The sequence below is a fragment of the Camellia sinensis genome, chromosome 3, assembly GCF_055761805.1.
Source record: "Camellia sinensis isolate YWXY chromosome 3, ASM5576180v1, whole genome shotgun sequence".
Classification (NCBI taxonomy): Eukaryota; Viridiplantae; Streptophyta; class Magnoliopsida; order Ericales; family Theaceae; genus Camellia; species Camellia sinensis.
In genome coordinates this window covers 36,761,278-36,788,715 of record NC_138963.1, presented here as the reverse complement: position 1 = coordinate 36,788,715, position 27,438 = coordinate 36,761,278, and the positions used below count along the sequence as shown (strand labels likewise).

Sequence of the window (27,438 nt, the reverse complement as noted above, 5' to 3'; positions counted from 1 at the left end):
ATCTCTCTCTCTAGTGATCTCTCTCTCTCTCTCTCTCTCTCTCTCTCTCTCTCAAAGCTGCTTAACAAACTTCTTCCAAACCACATTACTCCAACACCACAAGCCTCGTTCGAGAACTCTTGCTTGCCGGCGACATTGAAACATTGCTCCTCCATTTTATCATAACAAACTTACTGTTGGTAAGGTTTTAAATATTGGCTGATACGTTACTGCTAGAAAAGGTTCTAAGGCCTTGTTTGGGAACAGGCTAATTTAGTAACTTTTTAGTTATTTGGCTAAAATATGAGCTAAAAAAAACTAGTATGTTTGGTTTGATTTTTTACGAAAAAATGTGCAAAACGTAGCGAGAAAAGAGAATATTTGACTTTTTGGTATAGATTGTTGATTTTTTGACTAATTTAGTAACTTTTTGACTTTTTAACTAAAAGAAAAGATTCCCAAACGAGACCTAAATATCGATTCCAAATACCGGTATTCCAAACCTCGGATATTCGATACCCAGGCCAGAGACACCAAGAGACTAAGGGGTCACATGCCCCTGACATTTCAAAATTTTTTTTTTTTTTTTTTGGTCTTAGCTAGAAACTGAAACACAATCCCAAACCAAACACGCATATAGTCCATGTCTTGACTTTTCAATTTTTGGGGGGGTTTTGGTTTATGTAACTGACCCATTCGATGAAATTTAACATTTGATTTGGGGGATCCTATACTCTTAGTTAAACATTAACAATTTATTTATTTAAATTCTTAACTTGTTGAGCAAGGGTCAATCTTAAAAAAAATCTAGCTGAGCAAGCCTTTCAGTGGTAGCCGGGAAGATCTCCAAAACTCTAAAAATATGTGAATTTATTTATTTATTTATTTATTTTTGGGGCCGTGCTTCAGACCCCAGTGACGTGGTGCCGTCCCATTCACTGAAACAAAAAAAAAAAAAAAAAAAAAAAAACATTTTTTTTTTTTTGGGCCAATCACCTTCCTACACGCACGACCCCCAGTGACCCCCACTGGGGGTCTTAGGCATTTTTCTTTTTTTTTTTATAGTACTTGTCAAGTGTTTCCGTATTTTCTTTGTCTCCTTTTGTTACTTTGCAATTTACAAACTCATGATTTACCAGATTGGAATCACACTACACAGATTTGGGACCACACTACAACCTTGGTGCCTTCTCTACATTGTTTATAGGTAACTTTATTAATTATTTTTTACTTTTAATTAAAAATAATGAGTGTTAATTATTTGTTAAGTTTTTATTTGTAAAAAAAAGAATGTTATTATTTATGTTAAAATAAGAGATTTTGATATGCTAAAATTATGAATCTTGATTGGTGGTGATTTATATTATAATTAGAGATTTTGGTTTGTTGTTGTTTGTATTCAAATTAGAGATTTGATTTGTGCTAAAATTAAAAATATTAATTTTTCGTATTTAATATTAGCTCGAAAAATCATTATTATGTTATTGTTATTGATAGGAGAAGAAAAATTTTGAGATTATAATTAATAGGTGCCTCCTATATTAAATACCCATTATTTACAGGTATACCGGTCAATACGAGCTGACATTCGGTGGTATCAGAGATACCGATACATTACCAAATACCGTTATTTACCATCTTTGCCTGGTACTCTCCATTCTTCTCAATATATATATATATATATATACATATTTGAAAATTAAAAATAAATAACAAAATAAAACCATAAGGTTTGATCATTATAACAAAATAAAACTTAAGTTTGTAATTTTATCAATTTAAACTCTTATTTTTTGATTTTTTTTATCTAAATCATTTCTCAATTTTCGTCAATTAAAATCAACTGAGAAAAAGAATACTTTAGTCATTAAACTCATTGTAAGTATATATAAAATGTCTAAAAAAAATTTTTATTGAGTTTAATGATTAAAATTACTCTTTTACATCGATTTTACTTAACAAATATAGACAAATAGTTTAGATTGAAAACAAATTAAGTGATAAGAATTTAAATTGATAAAATTAAAAATTAAAAATTTATTTGGTTATAAGAGTTTTTTTTAATATTTTTTTTAGGGTAAATTACGCTAACACCATCTGAGATTTCTGTTTTATACAGATTCTCCCATCATATTTGAAAAATTATATTCTCCTCCCTAAGGTTTGTAATCTCATTATAAATTGCCCCCTAAATGCCTTAAAATTTTCTAAATGGCCATTTTGTTCTTTTTCCTACAATTTCTTCTTTTTATCATCATGATTACATTCTACAATTTTTCATTATTAAATTCTACCTAAACATATTCTTATTGAGTCATATACAAACATAAATTTTATATAAAATTTTCAAACACAATGATATAGTTTAATGATGACCTTTCACTTTAAAACAAAACACCCATACACATGATTTATATTTACAATAGCATCACTATTATCACAATATTTTTATGATATTTTTTGTATAAGTTTTTATATATGAATAGAATTTTTTATTTGTATTTCCACCACCATTTTTTTCTTATCTATTCACCCACATTTATTATAGTATTACTGAATTTTTATATTTTTTTTTGTATTTGGTGAATTTAAAAAAAAAAATCACAAAATATTACACTTCTTAAGTATATATAGATTAGATGCATCTAAAAAATAAAAATAAAAATAAAATATTACTTAAAATATTTTTTTTAAAAATAGTAAAAAAAAAATTAATTTTTTGTGTGAATTAAACCAAAGAAGATGATTGTTATTTTACTTGAAATGACATGAACAAAATATCAGCATTATTTTATTATTTTATATGCATAAAGAATAAAGAGTAAATATGTCATTTTAATCTGACAGGGGGATAAGTGTAATTTTTCAAACGTGAGGGAGAATTTGTATTAAGTAGAAATCTCAGAGAGGGTGTCAGTGTGATTTATCCTTTTTTTAATAGTTCCACCTATATAGTTGAGGGAGTCCAGCTGATTAAACTGATTCACACTCGTGAAAACTCATATTTAGTATTTTCTAGATTTCAGAATATATTTTGAAAATTCGCTATTCTAGTGTAAGGATCTAAATCCGGCCCGGCCCGGCTCGGCTTGGGTTGTCGTTCGGTCATGCGAGCTCTCGCCATAATTCAAGCCGAGCCGGTCCATGGGCTTGAAATTTAGGCCCAGGCCCACTCAAAATAGGGCCACGGGCCAAGCCTATTGGTTTTTTTTTTTTTTTTTTTGCAAAAACTAATTGATATATATTATATATCTATATATGTAGATTATTTATGAGAGATAAAAAAATAAAATAAAATTTGTATTATAATATTTTAATTAAGATTAATGAGATGCTTTGTTATATTTCATGTGGTGGTATTTAGCAATAGTTAGTTATGTATGAGTTGTGTTTTTTTAGTTATAAGGCGCATACATAGTCTTTTCCGAAAGAAATGGATTAATAATTTTTACATCAAAATGAAATAAAATATTATAAAAATTTATATCATTACATAAAATAGATTTAAATTATTGATAATGGTAGAAAAATTGCATTACTATAAGTCAAGTATATCCCAACTAGGTTGACACCTACTAGCCTACCAATCATTTGCATTATAATCCACCTCAATAATTTAATAAAAATATTACAAAACTAAATAGTGAAAAAAATTATTGATCAATTATTAGGGGAATTGGACAATTCACTTGGGGAGCCCAATGATATATCATCTAAATTGCCTTGAATTCTATCATTTGCATTACAATCTCATCTTCTTATAAGCACATGCCTATAATTTCTCAATATCATAAGTGTTTGTACCATTTTGAGTGAAAATTTGCTACGGTAATCGCTTAACACCCGTCTACCTGCACTAAAAGTTGTTTCAGAAGCCACTGTAGAAATAAGAATTGTTAGTATATCACGAGCCTTCTGTGAAAGCACATGCCATATAGTTTCATTTTGTTTCCACCAATACAAAATATCAAAATCATCGTCATAATCCACAGGTGAATTATCCAAATAACGTTATAATTCAGAACTATTTACGGTTGTATTTTGTGATATTCTTCTAGTTTTTATTGTTAAAAAACACTTAATCTTTCACCTCGAAATGAGACTGGTGTAGTGTGTGTAGGTCTATTTGCAGGTACAGCTTCCTTATACTCTTCAAACAATTTTTTACATTTTTGCATTATTGGGTCAAATTGGTTTTCATCAGCGAAAATAAATTGTAAAAATTTTTGTAAACCAGTGTCTTTACACCTAGGATCAACTATGATGGATAAACCTAAAAGATGAGACAATAGATCAAAATATTTTTAAAATTTTTCTTTCATTGCAGTAATAATGATTATATAATATTCATTACACATATATTTTGTGACAACTTTTATTATTTCTACTAACATATGTAAAACAAATGGTGAGATAGGTATATATATATATATATATAAGAAAATAATTTTGTTACAGTATGAAAAACTTTTAGAAAATCTTTATATAAGTTTATGTGGCGTAAATTATCTTTTATAGGAGTCAATATTCCTCCTATTACTGTTATTGTAAAAAATAAATCTATTACTTTTCTTTGTTTACAAGCTCTCTTTAACATTTTATACGTTGAATTCCATTTGGTGTCTACATCTAAAATTAATTTTTTAAATTGCATATATTCTTGTTGACAAATTTTTTATATTCTAAAATTCGATTAGGAGAAGACATAATAGTAAGAACCACATATTTTATTACCTGTACAAAAGCGTCATATATATTCATACCTTCTTTAACAATCAAATTTAAAATATAAGCACAACAACGAACATGAAATAAATCACCATCAACAAGAAATTGTAAAGTTGATTTCAAATGCGCAGTGTAATTGTAATATGATGCATTATCTAAACTAATGGTAAATATTTTATTTTGCAAAGTCCACTCATATAATACATTCTTTATTGCTACCCTACGTGAATGACCATTAAATGGGAATTCAACTAATCTAAATGAAATGATTATTTTATTTAATTTTCAATCATTATCAATATAATGTGCAATGATGCATTGATATTCTAAACCATTGTTTGACCACAGATTAAATGTTAAACAAACTCTTCCATTTAAATATTTAAAAATGTGTTAAATAATTTAGTTTTAATATCTTCAAAAAAATTTACAATCTTGTTTCTAGTAGTACTTATTGAAAAACCATAATATTGAGATGTAAAACCTTCGTGAATCATTTCGAAAAAATTGGGACATTCTCTAGTAGTTAAAGATGGTTCTTTTTTAATAATATAATTGACTACAGAATCTTGTGCATGTATAAGATTATATGAAAATATTTTTAAATTACCAATTGATAAAAACCCCTAATTGCATTTGAGTTCTAAAATCAAGTTGTTGACTTTGTAAATGTCTTTGAGCATACCTTTTTAGATAAGTAGTACCCTCCGCTAATTTACACTGAGTAAATTTGCACAATATTTAAATTTTGCTTTAACTAAAGTCGTACCATCAGGATTGTTACAAATACTCTTTCAAAATGCTCACAAACTATACTAGACATATCTCTAGATGATGATACTACTGTTAGAAGAGATATATTAAGTACAGTAGAAGGTGAATCAACAGATTCATGTTGTGTATATTGATCAACATCGACATAAACATTAAGAAAATTGGGATCTATAATAATTTAAGTAAAATAATAAATATTAACTAACAATTAATTAAATAAAGAGTAAACAATAACAAGTAATATATGTTAAGAAATAATGAACGTAAAAAAATGAGTAACTAATAAATATTAATTCAAATAATTAATGTCACCGACTAGCGAATACGATACAAAAATTAGCTTTTTTTGATAAGAGTTTCTTCTTGCACAATAGCAATTGCCACTTACAAAGGAGACTTGAAAATTAATTGAGAGAGTTGAGAATTGAGAGAGAATGAGAGTTTAAGAGGGGAAATGTTAGGCATCATGAAAAATGCTTCATGAAAATGATCATGAATGAATCTACATCTTTGTATTACACTTTATAACTTATTGTATATTTAATCTAAGTGTCAAAAAATTTTCATGATCATTTTTATAAAATATTTTTCATGATATCTAGCATTGCTCGTTTAAGAGAGATATGTTTGTGAAAATTAAAATGGGAAAGAGAGTGGTATTTATAGGAGTTGAGGGAGAAGAGGTCAAATTATAAAAATAAAAAATAAAAAAAATTTAGGCCATTTGAGATTAACGGTCATATGTTCGTTTCGTTTTTTCAAATTTCAAAATTTTGACCGTGGGGTAGGAAATTTTACCATTGAGGTAGGTCGGGGCGAGCTAGCGGGAAAAAAAATTCAAGTTGGCGCAACCGGGCCGTGCGTTCATGGCCAATTTACACTCCTATTCCAGTGTTATTATTTTTTACTATTTTGTGGGCTTTGCCGACTGCTGAGACTTCAAAAAGAGAGCGAAATATTCGTGCCTCAACATTTTTTATAATCTCAATACATTTTAGGGTAAATTATCAAGTTCTAATAGTTGGATTTAATTCTCATCAAAATCAATTGAAAATAAGTTATAGTAAAGTTACCACTAATAATAATTTTTTATAATGATTTTTTACATATGTCGCTAAAAATTGACAATTGGTGATTTTTTTTGTCATGATTTTTATAAATTGTTCCTAAAATTTATAAATAATGACTTTTTCTGTGATGAATTTTTTAAACTCTCGCTGAAAGTTAAAAATTAGTGACCTTTTTGTGATAATTTTTTTAAACTGTCTAAAACTTATAATTAGTAATATTTTTTGTCACAAAAATTTCAAATTATCACTGAAAATTAACAATTAGTAACGTTTTTTTAATAATGTTTGACAAAAAACGCTATTAATTCTCATAGGATCTATTGGATAAAAAGTCCACCTATTAGGACCTACACGTAAATCTCCCTACATTTTATTCTAGTGATTTTCTGTAATATTCACCAATAAACAATATACTTGATACAAGTTGTACGAGTACGAAATAATCTTTACTCGTATAATCCTATTGATTAAGCTTGCGCTCCTCCAAATGTCGTCGTAATACCTAAAATCACAAATATGAGCTAGCCAACGGGTGTGTGCCAGAAACCTCTAATGCCTAAGTCAACAAGTAGACTGAGGATACAAAAACTCTGTGAATTCAGGAGTATGAATTGTCATACCTGAATGAGGGTTTGGTTTGAGTTTTTGTAGACTCCACATGGCACAATCCTAGTGGAACTCTAACTCTTCTTAGCAGAGTCCTCCTAGGAATCTCATTCCTAAAGATAATATTTATCCTGACACCCTCCTCACTGCAAACCAAGTGAGATGGTTCAACTCCGTGCTCGGTCAACACAATTGACCGAGCTAATTTTACTCTATCTGCCACTAATAATACCGAGCAGCACGCACAACCGTCCTAGGCTTACATGGCATGCCACTATGTTAATATAGCATGGCGCCACACGTAGCTTGGTCAGAACCTCATTCATAGTTTCGTTTGACAGTCTTCCACTATAGCTTGGTGTCACGACCCAAACCCGCCCCTGTAGGTCTAGCATCGTAACCGGCCAATAATCCTTGGATTACCAAAGGCCTCTTGACAGATTAGCAAATAATAAGGGGCTGCGGAAACAAATATATAAAATAGACAAGGTCCAATGAGCTGTCGTAACGTACATGAGACAGTAGATTTCAAAACTTATATATATATATACATGAGCATTCCAGTCAAAGGACGCCAATATTTACAAAGTATTTACAGAAGTGTACATCCCAAGACTTGACTTTACAAAACAGTCACATAGACTAGCATGAATACAAAAACAGCCATGGCATTAGACTTCGATCGGAACCTCCTCGGAGGCACAACGGTTGGCTGACAAAAACATAACAGAAGGCCGTCAACTCTGGCCCTGGTCACACGCCGGCTCACCTACATACATAATATAAACTGTGAGCGAAAACCTAGTGAATAATAACAGAGTAAAAGGGTTTCAATGAATGAGTCCGTACAGATCCAGAAATCATAATTCAGTTTCGTATCAAATCCATAATTGGTCCAGATCATATACAGAAATAACAAGTCATGCTTGAGTTTACATAATACATCCATTAGCAATAACAGAGCAGATACAGAACAAAGGCAGACACGTAAGGGTTACAAGTAACCAGTTCTTTAAAGGAACCTCCAGATCCGGGTAACAAAACAGAAGCTGAGCCCCCATGACGGGGCCTCCGGTACGAGTAACAGAGTGCAGACGGATATAAGTTCCATGAAGGAACCTCCGATACCGGGTAACAGCCAATAGATATCACATGATGCTAAGGATGTCACGAATACATATCAGAAATTGAACAATCATGCATTGTACAGAACATATCATTTCGGAAAACAGATCTTATTTTATCACACAGAAAATAGATATAGTTGAACATAACTTTACTAAGTTATTACTCACAGTTGGCCTTGAGACAAAAAAACGGAGTAGATTAGTCAGACAGAATGCGGCACGTGACCTACATAACACATAACAGATACACACTTGAAACACACGTTCTAATTGTACAAAATTTACGTCGTTGGCTCTTAGTGTGTTTCTAACCTTTAATCCTCATTAAAGGGTCTTAAACATGGCCTAGGAATGCCTAGGATGGAATGAGGATGCAAAAATGCCTTGAAACCCATTTCTTAAATTTTTCTGAAGATAAGGTCCACGCTCGAGCGTGGATTATTCCGCTCGAGCAGACATGTAGATATTGAAGCTCCGCTCAAGCGTGAACTTCCTCGCTCGAGCGGATTGTAAAATCGACAAAAGTACTAGATGCATGATTTTCACGCTCAACGGGCGCTCGACCCCGCTCGAGCGTGAGACTCAGAGTCTCGCTCCAGCGTGGATTCCCCCGCTCAAGCAGACTACAAAACACACAAACTTCTGGGTATACGCATTTCACGCTTGAGCGTAACTCTCGACGCTCGAGCGAAAGTGCATGTACTCAGGATTCACGCTCGAGCGTGGGTCAAATTTCTGGAAAATTCAGATTGACCTCCAAGCATGAAACTCAACCTTTAAGCCTTCAAAACTCATTTTTCTAGGCCAATATTTGAGGAAACATATAATAACTCATAAAACAACATGTATTAAAAATTATTTCAAGAAATCATGGCCCAAGAGCAACCTAATTTGTGCAAAATCAACATGAACTCTATGAACATGCCATTAATACAACATGCAAGAACCTCATTGAATCCAAACCCTCCAAAACATGATCAAACTTGATAATTTGATGGACAACTAGATGAATGACCATAATGTGAGTGAAAGTAACACATGCATGGAAAAAATCTTAGAATTCAAACTCAAAGCATGGAAATTTATGCATTCATGCATGGATGGACTCTCAAAACCACACTTTGAGCTAAAACTTGACTTTAAATACCAATTTCACCATGAACCTAGCAAGAACAACTCACATTCATGATTAAAAGGATGAATTCTCTACCTTTAGGTCTTCAATTTCAAGCTTAGTAGCCTAATCTTCCAAGTTGCCTTCAATTCTTCTAAGTTCAAGCAAAATCCTAGATGAACTCAATCTTGTTCTCCTACTCTCTCTCTCTCTCTCTCTCCTACGGTTTGGTCAAGAAAATGGCTGAGGAGAGATGCTTCTAAGTGTAATAAGGTGTGATAAAGTTGGTCTCAAATCAAGCCACTAAGTGGCATTTGTGTAATTAGGCAAACTAGTGCAATTCAACATTATTTAATCTAATTTACACATTCCAAATCGAATTTTAATTAAGCCTACCATAAAATCACATAAAATCTAACTAGTATAACACACTAATCAATTTCTGAATTAGTCGCCGATAAGGTTTTCAATTCGCAATTCAAAGTCAACACATAAGCAGATCACTTTATAGTAAACAGATATAAACACAGAATTAATGCAATACATATGCAAATTAATCCCAGGTTCCTTCTAAATTACTGTTAGGCATAAATAAGTGCGGATTAACATTAATCAGAGGTCGGGGTTATTACACTTGGTCAATGCTTTGACCGCCATTAAGAAGTGGCTGGGCTTTTATTAGTCCGGCCAACTATGTTTGACCAGTCTACCTTTTGTTAAGCCCAACACGACATTAGTTCTTGAGTTTAGCTCGGCCCAAGTTACAATCTCTTCTACTTAGCTCGGCTCAATTTGACTACATAAATTACCCTCTCACAAGTCATATTTTATTTTAGTGATTTTCTGTAATATTCACCAACAAACAATAGTTGATACAAGTCATTTGTATTTGAAGGATTGATTGTCGTAATGGCGACGATAGACGAGTAGCCGGAGGAGTTGGAGGTCTACGAGTTTTAAAGAGGCGGTGCAGGATGTGTTCAGCCAGGGCGGGAGAAATAAGTAGGAGGAGGAGGAGCTCTAGTGGGCGGCGATGGAGAAGGTCCTAACTTACGAGCGGGTGAGGAAGGCGGTGCTAAGCGAAGATGTCATGAAGGTCGGAATTCAAGATAAGAAGCAGTCAATGGAGAGCATTCTAAATATTGTTGAAGATGATCATGACAAGTTTCTTCAGAGACTCAAGGACAGGACTCAGAGGTCATCTCTCCCTCTTTAACTCTCTCTATAGAGTGTATATATACTCTTTATGCATGTGCAATTTTTATTTTTTTTAAATTAAAGTATAAAAATAATGAGACATTTTATGTTGACATCATCTCAAGGCTTCACATAATAGTATAGATAGATGAAAATGATTTGTATAAATTTTGATATAAAGTTCTGGTTAAAGATGGTGAGTTTGTTGGATGACATTACAGGGTGGGAATGGAGATTCCAAAGATTGAAGTCCGGTACGAACATTTGTCAATAGAGGGAGATGTGTATGTTGGGAGTAGAGCACTTCCTACTCTCTTTAATTCTACCTGCAACACCATTGAGGTTGGTTTTTATTTTTATATTAATGTTTGTATGAATTTAATTTTAGGAAAATAACTAATTCTTCTATTTTGTTAGAGAATTTAAATGATAGTATAATGTAATATAAGGTTGAACGAAATGATTGTCTATTCTCATTTCAGTATTTAATTACTAAAATGGAATGAGAAAAGTAAAATGATAATTTTTATTATCATGTTTGGTTATATTTATTAAATTAATAGAATAAATTGTGTCCTTTTTTTAATTTTAAAATCAAATTAGTAACGACTAATCTAAATATTTGTAAATTATAATGGTGTTGATATTTGTGGAAATGGTGACATGAGTAGTGGTGGTGACAGTGGTGGTTGCGACATCAATGGTAGTTGTAGTGTAGTCTGGTGTGGTGGTGGTGTTTTGGGGCGACAATATTAGGATGCTAGTAGAGGTTGGAGTTGTAGTGGTGATAGTAGTAAGTGGTGTAGTAGGATGGTGGTGGTGATAAGATGGTGTTATGGCCGTCGTAGTAGGGTAGTGGTGGCAGTTGTATGTGGTAGTAAGAGTGTCGGGCATAGAATTGTGTGGTGGGATTTTTATTTGTACATCTCAAAAAATTTCAATTCATATCATTTTGTATTGGTTGGAGTCTTAGGCAAATTTTAAAAATAATATCCTTTATATATAATTACAAAAACGAAAACAAAAATTGTGGGCCAACCATTAAAACCTTACACATAATTTTTCTATTTGCTAATATCCACACAAATTATATTTGAATATATAATAATCACTAAATTAATCATGGTATTTGACCTAATGATTGTGTTACACACTTTGTGGTGTGACATTTCGGGTTCAAGTGTTAGGCTTGGAATAATTGGTTTATTGATTGTTATGCTCTGTTGACTTTCTAACTATTGTAGATTAATAGCTTGTTTGATAATGTAAATATTTCGTTTATTTATAAATACTCTCTTATCTGTTGAAAAAAAAAATCACTAAACTAAAATACTAAAATTTACTTATATAAATTAAAATAGGAAGAAATCATTATTAAAACTCAAAAATATGATGTTACTATTTTATAATTTAACAAAATTCATTTACAACAAGTTTATTTTATTTTATTTATTTTAATAAGATCTAAGTATAATACAAAATAAAATTAAATCAATTACAACAATGTAGCAATTAAATATTACTTTTTTCATATTGTTAATACAAGTTACTAATTAAATTTACGTTAGATTAACCTAAAATTAGTTGAGGGTTCTTAAATTTTGTTAAAATTTAGGACATAAAGCGACCGCATTGGTCACCATGCGTAAGAGCCAAGCTTGTGTTCAAAAGGAAAAGGAGAAATTACACCAGCAGTGCATGCATTTTATCTCTCTGGATTTTGGTCCCATATTTTTAATTAGTTTAATATTAATCATTAATTTTGAATTTTATATCAATTTAATTCTATTTATACTTTTGGTTAGGGTTTTAGACAAAAAATAGTCGCTGAATTAAGAAAGTTTAATCACTGAATTGAGTAATTTTATAATTTTGTTCTTAAAATCATGGCATATGCTATTCATGTGAACAAATTATATATATATATATATATATAAAATGCTAACAAAAGTAATCTATTAGATCAAATTGATATAAAATCATAAATTTATAATAAATATCAAACCAATTAAAATTAGAGCATCATAAGTTCATTTATGAATCTTCTGGACCAAAATGACACAATTTGTCTAAAAGGATAACTATTTATTGAAATCAACCTATCTGTCTACCTATTGAAATTCACCAAGCTAACTATCTGTTCAAATGAGATGCATGTCACTCATTCAATAATCTATCTGTTGAATAGCACACATTTCTCTATCTCCCCACCACAACCTATTGCCGCTAGCCGCTGATCACCACTGCCGGCAACTTTTCTGGCCAATTTTTCGACGAATTTTTCAGGGCCATCGATTTTTCTAATGACCTTTTCCAGCTTGTCCTTATCACCAAATAAGATTTTGCTTAGAGTTGGGGTGGGTGTTGTGTCTTGTGGTAACCCATGCTCTGAAGCCTTGTGGAGGTGTATCCCAAGTCTTTTTCAATTATTTGAAAAGTTCATATTATAAAGTTTGTCGAGTATATTATTCATAAAAAATAAAAAATAAAAAAAATATTCAAGTTAATCAAACATACGTAACTCATGATCAATCCTAATTATTTTTTAACAAATTATCAAAATTATATCAACTGTTTATTTTTGTTTAAAATAAATGTGATTTCGTTATAAGGGTATAGATATCTAATTGATCTATTTTTTTTTATTTATATGGTCTATTCGACAAACCTTATAATATGAACGGTTCGGATCATGAAAATAGACTTGAGACTCACCCAGACAAGCCTCACAACACGTGTGTGTTGTGCTTTTTGGCACAACACCTAACTCTTTACATAGACTTTTCACCAATTTTTTCTTAAAATTACAAGAATAAAAATTACACAATAATCTAAGAACTGATGTGATTTGTCCTGTAACACCCCAATTTTCATACCCAAATGATAATACAATAATCATGGTTCTTTAAAGTAAAACTGAAAGTAAATCTTCACGCTTGCAATACATGATACAAATAATCCCCATGCGATAATACATTCACCTCAAATCAAGATGACATAAACAAATAAATACCCTCATGGGTTTACAAGTTTTCAAGGCTCAGGCTCGATTACACAAATCAGTTATTCAAACCATACAAATATAGCCCTTGGCTTACAAAACAGAGTCACGCAAAGTGAGAGCATTGTACTCCCAACACACACATGTCCACACCCTCAGTTGGGCAGAATCACTACGTCTTTTCCTGCACAATAATCCCGTAGGGTGAGCATAAAGCTCAGTAGGAAATCCTTAACAAAGTATATACATTTTATACAAGTCTTAAGAGATGAATGCACATGTCATGCCATGCCTTTTTGAAAATAAAATTCATCTTCATCTTTTGAAAACCATCATACTCAATAATGTTATGCAACTTCAACTGTTCAAAATTTATCAATTTAATTCAAGTGGCGGTAAATACAACTCTGGTAATTCCTAGGTCGGTGTCTGCAAGTAGATTATACAAGTACTACCAATTGTCATTTTTATCGGTATTAACCGAAGGCTCGACACCTATCCGTGCGACTTTCTGGTCTTTCACCAAGGACACTCAAGCCAACTTAATCGATTTCATCTACACCACCTATCAAGACTTACGAAAACCCGTTTCCCAACATTCTTTTCTCAATGCAAGGTTTTTAAATCAACATTCAAAGTTTAATGCAATCAAATGAATTGATATGCCAATGCACTAATAATCAATGCAATGCACCAATTCCTCCATTTTCAATTCTTCCACACAATACTACTATTGTGATCAAAATTCTCATTTATCTTTTCCATGCCATTTCACAAGATGAATAGGTATACATTTATTCCAATTCATCCAAAGAATCACATAATTTCCACATTTAGAGCATTCTCTATAAATTAGCCACTTCAAGACTAACTCAACATTTTAAATAACAATTTCCAAAATGAACAACAATTTTCATATTTCACAAACTTCATCATTTATATACATAAATAAACAATTTTCAAAACATCCATTTATTTTGACCCACAAAACAAATATGACAACATCTTTCAAAAAGAACCCCTATTTCTAGGTTTTCTCACCAAAACCATTCATCTCCAAAATATTTAGAAAGATCTCACCAAAATTATTTTTCTTCAATCAATATAATTCAAACTTCAATTTCCATTTTAAAAGGAAAAGAAAGTAAACCTACTTCCAAAATTACTCTTTTTCTTGAATCAACAATCAATTTTCAAAACTAATCAAAGGATAATTTCGAAAATCATCTAGATCTTGCAAAAACATATATATAACTCAAAGGAAATCCCTACCTCAAATTTGAAGAAGAATAGAGTTGAAACTCTAAAATCAACGATGCCTAAACTCGAACTTCACCGCACACAACGTAGCCCTCGCCTAGATAACCAACTTTGATGAAGAAAATGGATCTAAATCCCAATGGATTTGGAGAAATCAAAGATCTTGTAAGGTTTTTAGTAGGAAATGTAGAGATAAGGGAGAGGAAATGTGTTTAGAGAGAGAGAGAGATATATATACAAAAAGTGACATTTAATCAACCCAAAGAGAGAAGAAAAGGAAAAATTCCGGATCTACCTACCTTCCTGCATGTGCGGAGCGTCCTCCCGCAAGTGCGGCGCGTTCTCCCACACGTGCAGCCAACACCTCCGCACATGCGGCGCTTCTTCCCCCGCACCTCCAGCCACACTTGCCTTTTTAGCAGTGTGCTTCAGCCCCCTGCCCTGTTTTCCGCACGTGCGGCTTCATCCCCTGCACATGTAGCTACTCTCCTACACGTGCAGCCCAAGGGCTCGCATGTGCGGTCCTGGTCCTCAGCCCGAAATTCTCTCGGTTCAACTCCCGACACTCCAGACCGACCGAGCGGACAAGCAACTTCGAATGCGTTTTGCATTTTTGTTTTGGGGGTGTTGCCCCTCAGCCCCACCAGGACGCTGCCCTAGGACCCGCCAAGAGACGCTGCCCCCTAGACCCTCGCGAGCTGACTGGGCAGCTAGAGCCCCAACATACTCAGCGAAGTGGCAAAAATGGGATTGCTACATGTCCTTTTCCAATTTATTTATTTATTTTGATTGAGACCTTTTCAATTTTGAAAGCCCACCATTTTTGGCCACTACAGCCCCAAAATTTCCAATTTTTTGTTTGAATAAAAAACGAACTTAGGTGCTCCAAAATTTCCAATCTTTGGTTCCGTCTTGTGTCGCTTGCTCTTATTGTGCAGTGCAGTGCAGCACATCAAAGAGAGTTTCCATTTCCACAAGGCATGTACTCCATCTCAATAAACCCATACTCCATCTCAATATTGATTGAGAATTTTTTTAAAAATATATCCTTTTAGTATAATTTAGAAACTATACTTTCTACAAATGAAATAATTAAAACTTTGATGTCAATTGAAATAATTAAAACTTTGGTGTCAATTCTAAGTGTATACAGTTTGGCCCCCTCTTACTATAAAATTTTTGCGTCTGCCACTGCTTGCATACCCACCCAATTTCTCCCACCCTAATAAAAAAATGAAGAGGGAGGGTATTTGCTTCCCTCACACCATTTTTTCCGTGCATTATATTAAATAAACAACTTTTATAATTACAACTAGACTCTAAAATAAAATTATTAACGAATATTAATTTACTTCTTATTTATAAATTCATACTTTTTGACCCTTTCAGCTAGGTGTGCTGTTAAATCTGTAAAATATAAATCGTGATTTTAAATTAAAAACATATAGTGTCTATTGCTCAAGTAGTAAAAGTGTTGTTTACCAACCAATATAGTCTTAGATTTGAGTCCCTTTCACCACCTCAATATTTAATTTTTTTTATTTTCTACAGAAAAGTAAGGGACACGTGGCATAAGGAGAAGACTTCGATACCAAGTCTAGCCTTTACTTAATATAATAGTATAGATGTATCACTTTCACTACTTCCATACACACACTAAACCACCTTCAAAGGGTATATTTGTATGATTTTTACAGTAGAGGGTTCAATACGTACGGTTCATGGATAGAGGTGGAGTGATATTCGTTAATAGTTTAGAGATCTTAGTGTAATTAACTCTTAAATATAAATTTACATATAATTTAATTTATTAAATATAATAAACGTAACACCAAAACATTCATATATATATATATATATATATATCATTTTTTTACCTCTTTATCTTACATTTTAAATATTACTCATCAAAATCTGTTTTCTTATATATTATATCGTTTCTTTCTATTAGTACCATCTCCTCGTAAAAGTAACAAATTACCCCAAAACTTTCCCGCCATCTCCCCGATTTTTCCTGCACCGTCCCATTGCCATTCCTAACTATTTTTATCAAACTTTAGAGAGCTCAGTGTAATTTATTCAAAAAAAATTGTTATAAAAATAGTGTCTAGCAACACCTTTTTCATGCGAAAAGTAGGACTAATATGTTATGTTCTATATAAATTTTGTTCTTTTGAACAGTTGCTTCAAGGGTTGTTGACAAACTTTGTGCAAATATAAGGATATACTTATTTTGTCAACATCATCAGAAAGGACACTTAGAAATCCTTTCTTGTGGTTTGGAAAAATCATTGCATGCTCTAGGTAACGCGCCCAACCGAGTCGCACGTTGGCGTAGGACCAAAGTGCCGTGAGCTATGCATTTGCATGATATTCATGCAGTGACCACATATATGGCTCTATTAAGCCTTATCTTAAGAGCATTAAATAATTTGTCAAAGCTCATGTAATGATGGGCTTCTTTTTTGCTATTATTTTTTTTCTTCTTAGATATTTGTGAATGGATAGAATTAAAGTCACTAAAAATGAATCAGTAAATAAGTTATTATCACTATCATATTTCTGCTTTTGATGTGAAACAAATTATTGTAGAAGTATCTATTTCCTTTTTTATATTTTTTCATGTGGTAAATGGTCCATGAAGATGCAATTTGACTATACAAATAACATGTTATATTTCCATATGGTCTGTGCTTTTTTGCTTACTATTAATACTGTTCTTATGTTATTAACAACAGAGTGTTCTTGGACTAATTTGGCTTGCCCCTTCTAAGAAGAGAAAAATCCAGATACTTAAAGATGTTAGCGGCATCATCAAACCATCAAGGTAAAAGATTTTCTTGTTAATATTATTAGAAAAATGGTTGAAACCACTAATTAGTGGGAGCACTAATGTGGCAGTGGGCCCCACCCACTGCCACAGTGTTGCTGTGCTTTTTTTTTTTTTTTTTTTTTTTTAATTAATTTAAGTGTGTGCCAACTCACTAGTGGTGGTTTAGAGCACCACTTTTAGTGGTATGTATCATTGCCCATATTATTATTGCCCAAGCAAAATTTTCATTAAAAAAAGAAAAAGAAAAAAGAGTTTGGTTGATCGACTATTGGCAACATGGAAAATAATTTGAATTTTGTTATTTTGCATGGTATAAGGTGAAAATTGCTTAGCGAAATTCAGTTTTTGCATTGTTTTCTTGTGTTCTATTGATTAATCCAATTAGTTGTTTTGTTGAAGTAGATTGAGTTCATTTATGTTCTATCATTGCATTCATGTTTCTGGTTACTGATTTCATGTTTTTCTTTCAGGATGACACTGCTTTTGGGTCCACCAGGCGCTGGGAAAACAACATTGTTGCTGGCACTTGCAGGGAAGCTTGATCAGGATCTAAGGGTGTCATTTCTTAACCATTATCAATAATTTTTTTAATTAATTAGTCTGTTAGGCTTTATAATGATTGTTTATATATTTATTTATGCATATTGGTAACTCTTAGTTTTGAATAGGTATCTGGAAAAATTACCTATTGTGGTCATGAGTTGAATGAATTTGTTCCTCAAAGGACCTGTGCTTATGTCAGTCAACATGATCTTCACCATGGAGAGATGACAGTGAGGGAGACATTGGATTTCTCAGCACGCTGTTTGGGGGTCGGGAAAAGATATGAAATGCTAGTTGAGCTCTCAAAACAAGAAAAAGAAGCGGGAATTGAACCAGATCCTGAGATTGATTTATTTATGAAGGCCACAGCAGTGTCTGGCCAAGAAACCAGTTTGCTTACAGATTATGTTATCAAGGTTCACTGCTTAAATTTCATGCCGTTACATTTATTTTCCTGCTATGTCAGGACTTTCTTTCTCTTTACTAACAAACTTGTAACAGATACTCGGATTGGATAATTGCATGGATATTATGGTTGGTGATGACATGAGAAGGGGTATTTCTGGTGGACAAAAGAAGCGTTTGACCACTGGTATGCTTTTTCAAGACTTAAAAAAGAAATATTTATTGTTCTTGTTAGTTTATGATTGTCTAGTTCACTACTTACTTTTTTCTACCAAGTATTCTCCCATCCCAGGTCAATATTTATTGATTTATGGTTTTAATTAATTCGGACTTTTTCCATTCATGTATATTGGTAACACTTCTTCTAATGCTGTCCCCAGTGGCAATGTCTTGGAACTTTTTGCAATTGTTCTTAATCCTTTTTCATTGTCTTTCTTGTCATTTGATGTCATTGTTTTTATCACTTAATTTAAAAGATCTTTAACAACAAAACTTCAATAAAATGTTGCCTTTTGCTTTTTGGTGGTTATACCCCTAATTTTGAGATACGTTGATTTTTTTTAAGGATTCAATTCCACCGATCTCTCAACCAATTGAACAATTAACACAATCACAATATGATCTAATCTAATTCAATGCAAACCAAATTAGATCTAAGCAATTAAGGACAAGACAGATTTAATGTTGAAAAAACAACAATTGGAGTCAAATCCACTAAGAAGAATAAGAATTACACAAGGAATTCATACGATCACCTAGCAAATCCATGCCCAATTGTCTCAAATCCTCTAAGCCTCTTCAAAACGCCATCTCCACCATGAAATTGCTTCTCAACGGCCAAATCCACAATGCCAATGTCGAATACACAACAGTGAGCCACTTCGGAATCCATTGATGCTTCCAAGCTCAAGTTCTCCGAATCCACCAAAGAACACATTTCTCAAAAAGTGTAATTGATTTAGAAACCCTTGATGTTGTTCAATACATGTAGCTTTGATCACTAGATCACTCTCAATCTATGAAGCATGGACACTCCAAAATCGGTACGCCGGGGACATGTACAGGACTCGCCAATGATTTTTTTGTAGGGGATACGACGGGGACACACATGTCCATATTGGGACACGACATGGGACACAGCAGGGACACGCTTGTCCATATTGGGACACAACGGGGTTCACTTTTTTTTCCTTCTTTTGCCTCTCTTATTTAGTGCTTTTGTGAAGAATACTGTTGGATGTTGGATGTTGAATGTTGAATGTTTTCCCCTTCTCGTCTTAATTCTTGTTATCATTTATTATGACTTTTTTGCGAATGGATGATCTATTAATTTGTTAAAATGTAGTAGTTATATTTATTGAATTAATGTTTCTATGTTAGTGGTTGTTAATTTGATTTAGGATGAATGTAATACGATAACACATAAAAATATATAAAAAAAATTTACCGTGTCCCCTGCAGTGTCCGTGTCTCAATTTTTTGAAAATTACTGTGTCCCGTGTCGGTGTCCGTATCCGTGTCCGTGTCCGTGCTTCATAGCTCTCAACTCTTCAAGGTATATGTGTGAATCTCACTAGAACTCTCTCTCCTGTTTTTTGCAATTTGGAGATGATAGATTGAAAGTCTAGATCAAGATCTCCTCTCAAATGCGCACTTATAACATACCCATAACTGACAAATAAATTGATGGTCCATTTAGTTGTTAAACGCCTAGTAGTTTTTAATTGCATGATTAACTTTTTTGTATCATGTAGAAAGAAAAAAAAATCTATTGACGACTCCAATTTTGCTACATGCTGCCTAGCTTCGTCCAAAAAAGAAGAAAAAGAAAATTGGAATAATCTTTTCTTTTGCTTGTTACTGTGATTTTATACTAATTTATCAGTCCAATATCTTTTTATGGTTTAATTGGGTGCAGGAGAGATGTTGGTTGGACCAGCAAAAGCTCTTTTTATGGATGAGATATCAACCGGGTTGGACAGTTCTACCACTTTTCAGATTGTCAAGTTCATGAGACAAATGGCACATATAATGGAGATGACCATGATCATCTCTGTTCTGCAGCCAGACCCCGAGACCTATGATCTATTCGATGACATTATCTTACTTTCAGAAGGGCAAATTGTCTATCATGGTCCACGCGAGGACATCCTTGAGTTCTTTGAGTACATGGGTTTCAAGTGCCCAGAAAGGAAAGGAATAGCAGATTTTCTCCAAGAAGTAACTTCTAAGAAGGATCAAGAACAATATTGGTTAAATAAAAACCAACCTTACACTTATATGTCAGTTCCTGAATTTGCAGAGTCCTTCAAATCATTCCATATTGGCCAAAAGCTAGAAGCAGATCTTAATGTTCCTTACGATAAATCAAGAACTCACCCGGCTGCACTGGTGAGAAACAAGTATGGAATCTCCAAATGGGAACTGTTTAAGGCGTGCTTCGACAGAGAGTGGCTGCTAATGAAGCGCAACAGTTTTGTATACATATTCAAGACTGTAGAGATAATAATCATTGCATCGATAGCCTTGAATGTGTTCTTGAGGACAACAATGCCATCTGGCTCCTTGCAAGATGGAGGAAAATTTTTCGGAGCTCTTTTCTTCACTCTCATGAATGTATTGTTTAACGGGCTGACAGAGGTTGCATTGACTGTTTTGAGGCTTCCTGTATTCTATAAACAGAGGGATTTCTTATTCTATCCTCCATGGGCTTTTGGGTTGCCAATTTGGGTCCTCAGTATACCCCTCTCCTTAGTGGAATCAGCGATATGGATCAGTCTTACATATTACACAATTGGGTTTGCTCCAGACACCAGCAGGTAGTAGTGGTCTGCATGTTCTTGGTTTCTCGTGATAGATTTTCGTGTTTATACTTTTGCTTACCAACTTAAATTCTTCATTAGAAATTTATTCTTCCCACTCTGCATTTAGTGGTCACTTGAACCTGATAATTTATTCACTGACAAATACCCACCATCTGATTCAGGTTTTTCCAGCAGTTATTGGCATTGTTCAGTATACATCAAATGTCTCTCTCTCTCTTTCGCTTTGTTGCTGCAGTGGGAAGAAAGCTGGTTGTTGTATGCACTTTAGGAACCTGCACATTGATAATGAATATTCTGCTTGGTGGATTTATAGTTGCCCAAAGTAAGCTGCCTGATTTCTATTTTCACTTTTGAGCCTATCTTGAATTAGAATGAGCTTTTAATTTACCAATCTTTGTACCACATTGTTGAATATTGCTTGACATTTAGCCAAGTAAGTTGTGGATTCTTTCATGTGATTGTTTATATATTCGATGATCAAAACACTGCATCTACAACCATTCATTTCCTTTTGTGCCTGCAGATGACATTGAGCCATTTATGATATGGGGCTATTATATTTCTCCAGTGATGTATGGACAAAATGCTTTAGTCATTAATGAATTTCTTGACAAAAGATGGAGCGCCGTAAGTTCTCTTTTGCTGTTTGCGTAGTATCTTTACATTCTCAAAATTCTGAACATTTTTCTTATTGCAGCCCAATCCAGACCCACGAATTCATGCACCTACAGTTGGGAAAGTCCTTCTCAAGTCTAGAGGATTCTTCACGGATGACTACATGTTTTGGGTTTGTGTTGGAGCGCTCTTGGGGTTTTCTCTTCTCTTCAACATTTTATTTATTGCAGCATTGACTTTTTTGAATCGTAAGCTATCTCATCTAGTCATTTGGTTCAGATATTTTTATTTGAAAATGGATTTCCTTCGTTGGAAGTAGATTTCCAGGATTAACAACCCTGTTTCTGGATGTTCTACATCAGCTCTTAGTGATTCAAAATCTATAGTCTTGGATGAAGATGTTGGAAAGAAGAATAAGAAATCATCTGGACGAATGACCTCTGAAGGTTTGAGCCTTTACCTTTGTCTCTTTTGATCTTTACTTAATGATCTCGTCTTCTATTTCTCTTGCTGCCAATTAAGTTAGACACATAGGTCACTAGTTACTCCTTTATCACCTTTCTTTTCCATTTTAAAGTTCATGGCAAGTTGAATTGCATTGTGTGTGTAATGATGTCAATGAAGAGGGGAAACCAGATATCCTAAGAGGAATTTAGAAAACAGCAATAGGAATAGGTTTTTCAGAAGGATATCTTGTTTAGCACAAAAACAAAACCAATTTTTTAATACAGAAGTAAAGATAAATTTTTGTGAGACTTTTGAGCATCAAAAAAAGCTAGCTTTCTCTTTTATTTCTTTTTCTTGGGTTGTAACGAGCACATGACATGACATTAATCGATCCCTGCTGTGTAAAAAATGATCTACTGATCTTAATTTTGAAATCTTCTGATTGATTTTATAGGTTTTGATATGACGGTGAGAAATGCTTCACGGGGTACTGACTCAAGTGTTGGTGTCACTGATCATGCACCTAGAAAAGGAATGCTTTTTCCCTTCCAACCCCTTTCACTTGCTTTCAATCATATCAACTACTATGTGGATATGCCCACTGTGAGTCATTCTGAGTAGTTTGTTGTCTAGTGCTTATGTTGATAAATTTCTGTTTCTCTATTATCTTTTTCCTTTTTCTGATTTGAGAAACATGATATATAGGGTAGTGAAACACCATTCCATTCTGATATAAGAAACATGATATCTGGTGAATTACCTGACTTACTGATTTCTTGTGAGTGAAAAAAAACCGATATTTTTCCGGTAGGTTGCAACCATTTCCTTCCTAGTGTTGCTAGAAAACGCTAATACCATAGCAAATCAAATTACATTTTGAAACACACGTTCTGAAACATGTACACTTTGTTCCAAAATGGTAAATTTAGTGATCCGAAGCAATGTCAAAAGTTATTTTCTAATATATTTTTCTTAAAATGTTACCTTAGGAGGAAAAATAAATCAAATATAATAAAATTAAATTGAAGGTGAGTGAAGTTTTGACATAATGATCATAGAAATATTTTGCTACATTTTTATTGAATGCCTAATAGTTAAAAGATAATTACTATTGAAGTACCTTAAATTCTTATAGTGTAATCTATACAAGTCTACTCCTATCCAACCACATTTTAGAGCACGTGGTTTACAACGTTCCCGTTCCCATGTACCGGAATGATCCACCTTCCAGGTAAGCTACTGTCGCATTGCAACATAGAAGTTCTTTCACTTGGTTTTAAATGGTTAGACTATCTTTTATTTCACGTTTTTTCAGTGAACAACTTACCAATGCCACATATTAAGTTTTACTTTGGTGTTCTCCAAAAACAGATATAATGTGATGATATGAACTTTTTAAATTTTGACTACTTGAATGAGTTGAAATTTTAACTTCTTTTTTTTTCACCAGGAAATGAAAAGTCAGGGAATTGGGGAGGATCGTCTTCAACTGCTACGAGATGTAAGTGGTGCTTTCAGACCAGGTATATTGACAGCTCTTGTGGGTGTTAGTGGTGCTGGAAAGACCACATTGATGGACGTATTAGCAGGAAGGAAGACTAGTGGGTATATTGAAGGAAGTATCAGTATTTCAGGTTACCCAAAGAACCAAGCGACATTCGCCCGGGTTAGCGGTTACTGTGAACAGAATGATATTCACTCACCACATGTTACTGTTTATGAATCTCTCCTATATTCAGCTTGGCTCCGTCTTTCTTCAGACGTGAACATAAAAGCACGCAAGGTATAGCACTTGGTAAATGTCCCTAGAATCTCCAAAATCTTAAAATTAAAATTGTTCAATGATTGAATGTATGATTGTTTTCTTTTTCTTTGATACCATAGATGTTTGTTAGAGAAGTGATGGAGTTGGTTGAGCTTAATCCAATAAGGAATTCTTTAGTTGGGCTTCCAGGAGTTAATGGTCTTTCAACAGAACAAAGAAAAAGGCTAACAATAGCTGTAGAATTGGTTGCCAACCCGTCTATAATCTTCATGGATGAACCAACATCTGGCCTTGATGCTAGAGCTGCAGCCATTGTTATGCGAACTGTGAGAAATACAGTGGAAACAGGGAGAACCGTAGTGTGCACAATTCACCAACCAAGTATAGACATTTTTGAAGCCTTTGATGAGGTTTTGACTAAAGTTCCTAAATCATATTCTTGATGTTTGTTTATTTTTATGATATGAGACCTTTGGTCCAATTGTGGCACATAAAAAAGCAACCAATTATTGTGCTTATTGCAGTTACTTCTGATGAAGAGAGGAGGCCAAGTCATTTATGCAGGACCTCTAGGTCGCCAGTCTGACAAGCTTGTAGAATATTTTAAGGTGAGTAAATCTTTTCCTATTTCTCATGTTTGCTTTTTATTATTAAAAACAACCATGAATATTTTTTCCTCTTCCCCCCCTCTTCTGAAGTCTAAGCTTGTATTCCCAAAAGGCAAAAAGGTCCAAGCTTGGAAATTTAGGCTATGTTTGGATCATAGATTTGAGTAGGGATTTAAAAAGGGGAAAGGAAAATGTAAATAAAATATGAGCTAAATATTTTCTGTACTTCCCTTGCCTTTTCTTTTTATTTTCCAAATTCAGCCTTAATGTGTCTGGACAAGCAATTTTCTATTACTTGGCATTTTAGTATGGATTAATATATATAACCTGGAACAGTCCATCCCCGGGGTTCCCAATATTAGAGACGGTTACAATCCCGCTACATGGATGTTGGAAATTAGTGCTTCTTCAGTTGAGACTGAACTGAATATGAATTTTGCCGAGATATATGCCAACTCGTCCCTTTATCAGTAAGCATATGACATTTTTATTTTAAACATATACTTGGTCTTCTTTTCTTGCATTTTCTCTGATATATTTATCACAACCATTCTTCTTCTTTTTTATTTATTTATTTATTTTTTCCTCTTTATGCTCCTTCAGGAGAAATCAAGAACTCATTAAAGAACTCAGTACTCCTCCACCACGATCCAAGGATATCTACTTCCCAGCCAAGTACTCCCAACCATTCATTACTCAGTGCAAAGCTTGTTTCTGGAAACAACACTGGTCTTACTGGAGGAACCCCCAATATAATGGCATTCGGTTCTTCATGACAATTGTAATTGGGGCTTTATTCGGTTCAGTTTTCTGGAACAAAGGACAGCAGACGTAAGTCAATAAAATTTCTTCATTTTTTCAAAAATATATTTAACCTCTTTGGTTATTGTTGGAATTTTGCCTTGCACTCTAGTCTAGATAGACCAGCATGCCATTCTCAATAGAATTTTTTTTTTTTTTTTTTTCTCCAAAAGAAAGTGAAAACATGCAACACTTCATGGCTTGCATTACTTTATGTGTTTCAATTTAAATTTTTTTTTTTTTTTATTTGATGAAATTGGGTATTTGTATCTGGTCCTAAACTTAAGATTTTTTGTTTTTCTTAACAGAACCAAACAACAAGATCTGGAAAATCTTGTGGGAGCTATGTATGCTGCTGTTCTCTTCCTTGCAGGCAGTAATGCTAATTCTGTGCTGCCTATTGTTGCTATTGAGAGAACAGTATTTTACCGTGAAAAAGCCGCCGGGATGTACTCAGCATTGCCTTACGCATTTGCTCAGGTAACACGACACATCAATAAAAGCATGCAAAAAGCTAGTATTTCGAGAGAAATAAAATGCAAATTTTATTTATTTATTTATTTATTAAAATTTAGTAATAACCTTAATCAAAACCTTGGTCAAAATAAGAAAAATCTATCATGGTCATGGCAGGTGAGCATAGAGATGGTCTATGTCACGATTCAAACATTGGTGTACAGTCTTCTCCTTTTCTCCATGATCGGGTTTGAGTGGAAAGTGGGAAAAGTCTTGTGGTTCTACTACTACATGTTGATGTGTTTCATCTACTTCACAATATACGGCATGATGATCGTTGCACTGACTCCAGGCTTCCAAATTGCTGCCGTTGTGATGTCCTTCTTCCTCAACTTCTGGAACTTATTCTCTGGCTTCCTCATTCCTAGACCAGTATGTCAAATCCTTATGCTGTTTTGTAAGCTTAAAGCTAATTATTAGAAAGCAGAAGTCAAAAACACCCTTCCCTCAGCTCCTAGATAATTAGCTTTTTTTCAACTTATTTAAGTTGTTTCTACTTAATAAGCTATAAGCAAAAGTTGCACCAAAACAGCCTGACACAAACTCTCGGAGTAATTAAAAAAGAAGTTATAAGCAACTCAGATAAGTTTATAAAATGACATCTTTTGATCATTGCAGCAAATCCCGGTCTGGTGGAGGTGGTGCTACTGGGCTTCTCCGGTATCTTGGACAATCTATGGACTTGTGACTTCTCAAGTAGGCGACAAAAGCGTTTCGCTGGAGATACCTGGAGAGGGAAATGTGCCATTGAAGTTATTCCTCAGTAGACACTTGGGTTTTGACCATGACTTCCTACCAGTAGTTGCAGTGGCCCATATTGCTTGGGTTGTTCTCTTCTTCTCTGTCTTTGCTTATGGCATCAAGTTCCTCAACTTCCAAAGAAGATAACAAGGTTTAGTCTTATGTTACACGGACTCACGGACTCAGATATGAGTATTGGGTGACCGGTACATGTTCAAGCGTTCTAAATCTAAAATCTTAAAATGTTGGGATATGCATCTAAAAATTGTGTGCAAGTAGAAGGACACATCTTAAAATAGTTTGCATATTGTGTAGTGTTTTAAGATTGGATATAGTAATTTATTTAGAAATGCACTTTAAATTGAAAAGTATTTAGGAACAATATAGAATTCATATTGCTTATTTATGTGTCAAGCTAGAAACATTTCTTTACTAGCAAATATGAGTATTGTATTCTTCAAACATTATATAAAATTAGATGAT

General features: G+C 33.5%; 1 protein-coding gene across 2 annotated transcripts; it reads left to right on the top strand.

The window, feature by feature from the left end:
- On the top strand, positions 1-27,438 carry LOC114284035 (pleiotropic drug resistance protein 2). 2 transcript variants are annotated; one of them, XM_082919517.1, is made up of 23 exons: positions 1-179; positions 1,119-1,186; positions 1,542-1,626; positions 10,294-10,595; positions 10,817-10,937; positions 17,595-17,683; positions 18,160-18,244; positions 18,358-18,648; positions 18,734-18,824; positions 20,556-21,456; positions 21,624-21,784; positions 21,986-22,089; positions 22,160-22,325; positions 22,440-22,523; positions 22,979-23,127; positions 23,975-24,307; positions 24,409-24,699; positions 24,814-24,897; positions 25,234-25,367; positions 25,501-25,728; positions 26,007-26,178; positions 26,332-26,586; positions 26,833-27,438. In XM_082919517.1, the coding sequence occupies exons 4-23, from the start codon at positions 10,432-10,434 to the stop codon at positions 27,100-27,102; spliced, it is 4,173 nt and encodes a 1,390-aa protein (XP_082775643.1). In that variant the 5' UTR covers positions 1-179; positions 1,119-1,186; positions 1,542-1,626; positions 10,294-10,431; the 3' UTR covers positions 27,103-27,438. The 2 variants fall into 2 exon arrangements, with proteins under 2 accessions (XP_082775643.1, XP_082775641.1); XM_082919515.1 differs by lacking the exons at positions 1-179; positions 1,119-1,186; positions 1,542-1,626 and having other exon boundaries at positions 10,300-10,595; positions 26,007-26,586; positions 26,833-27,303.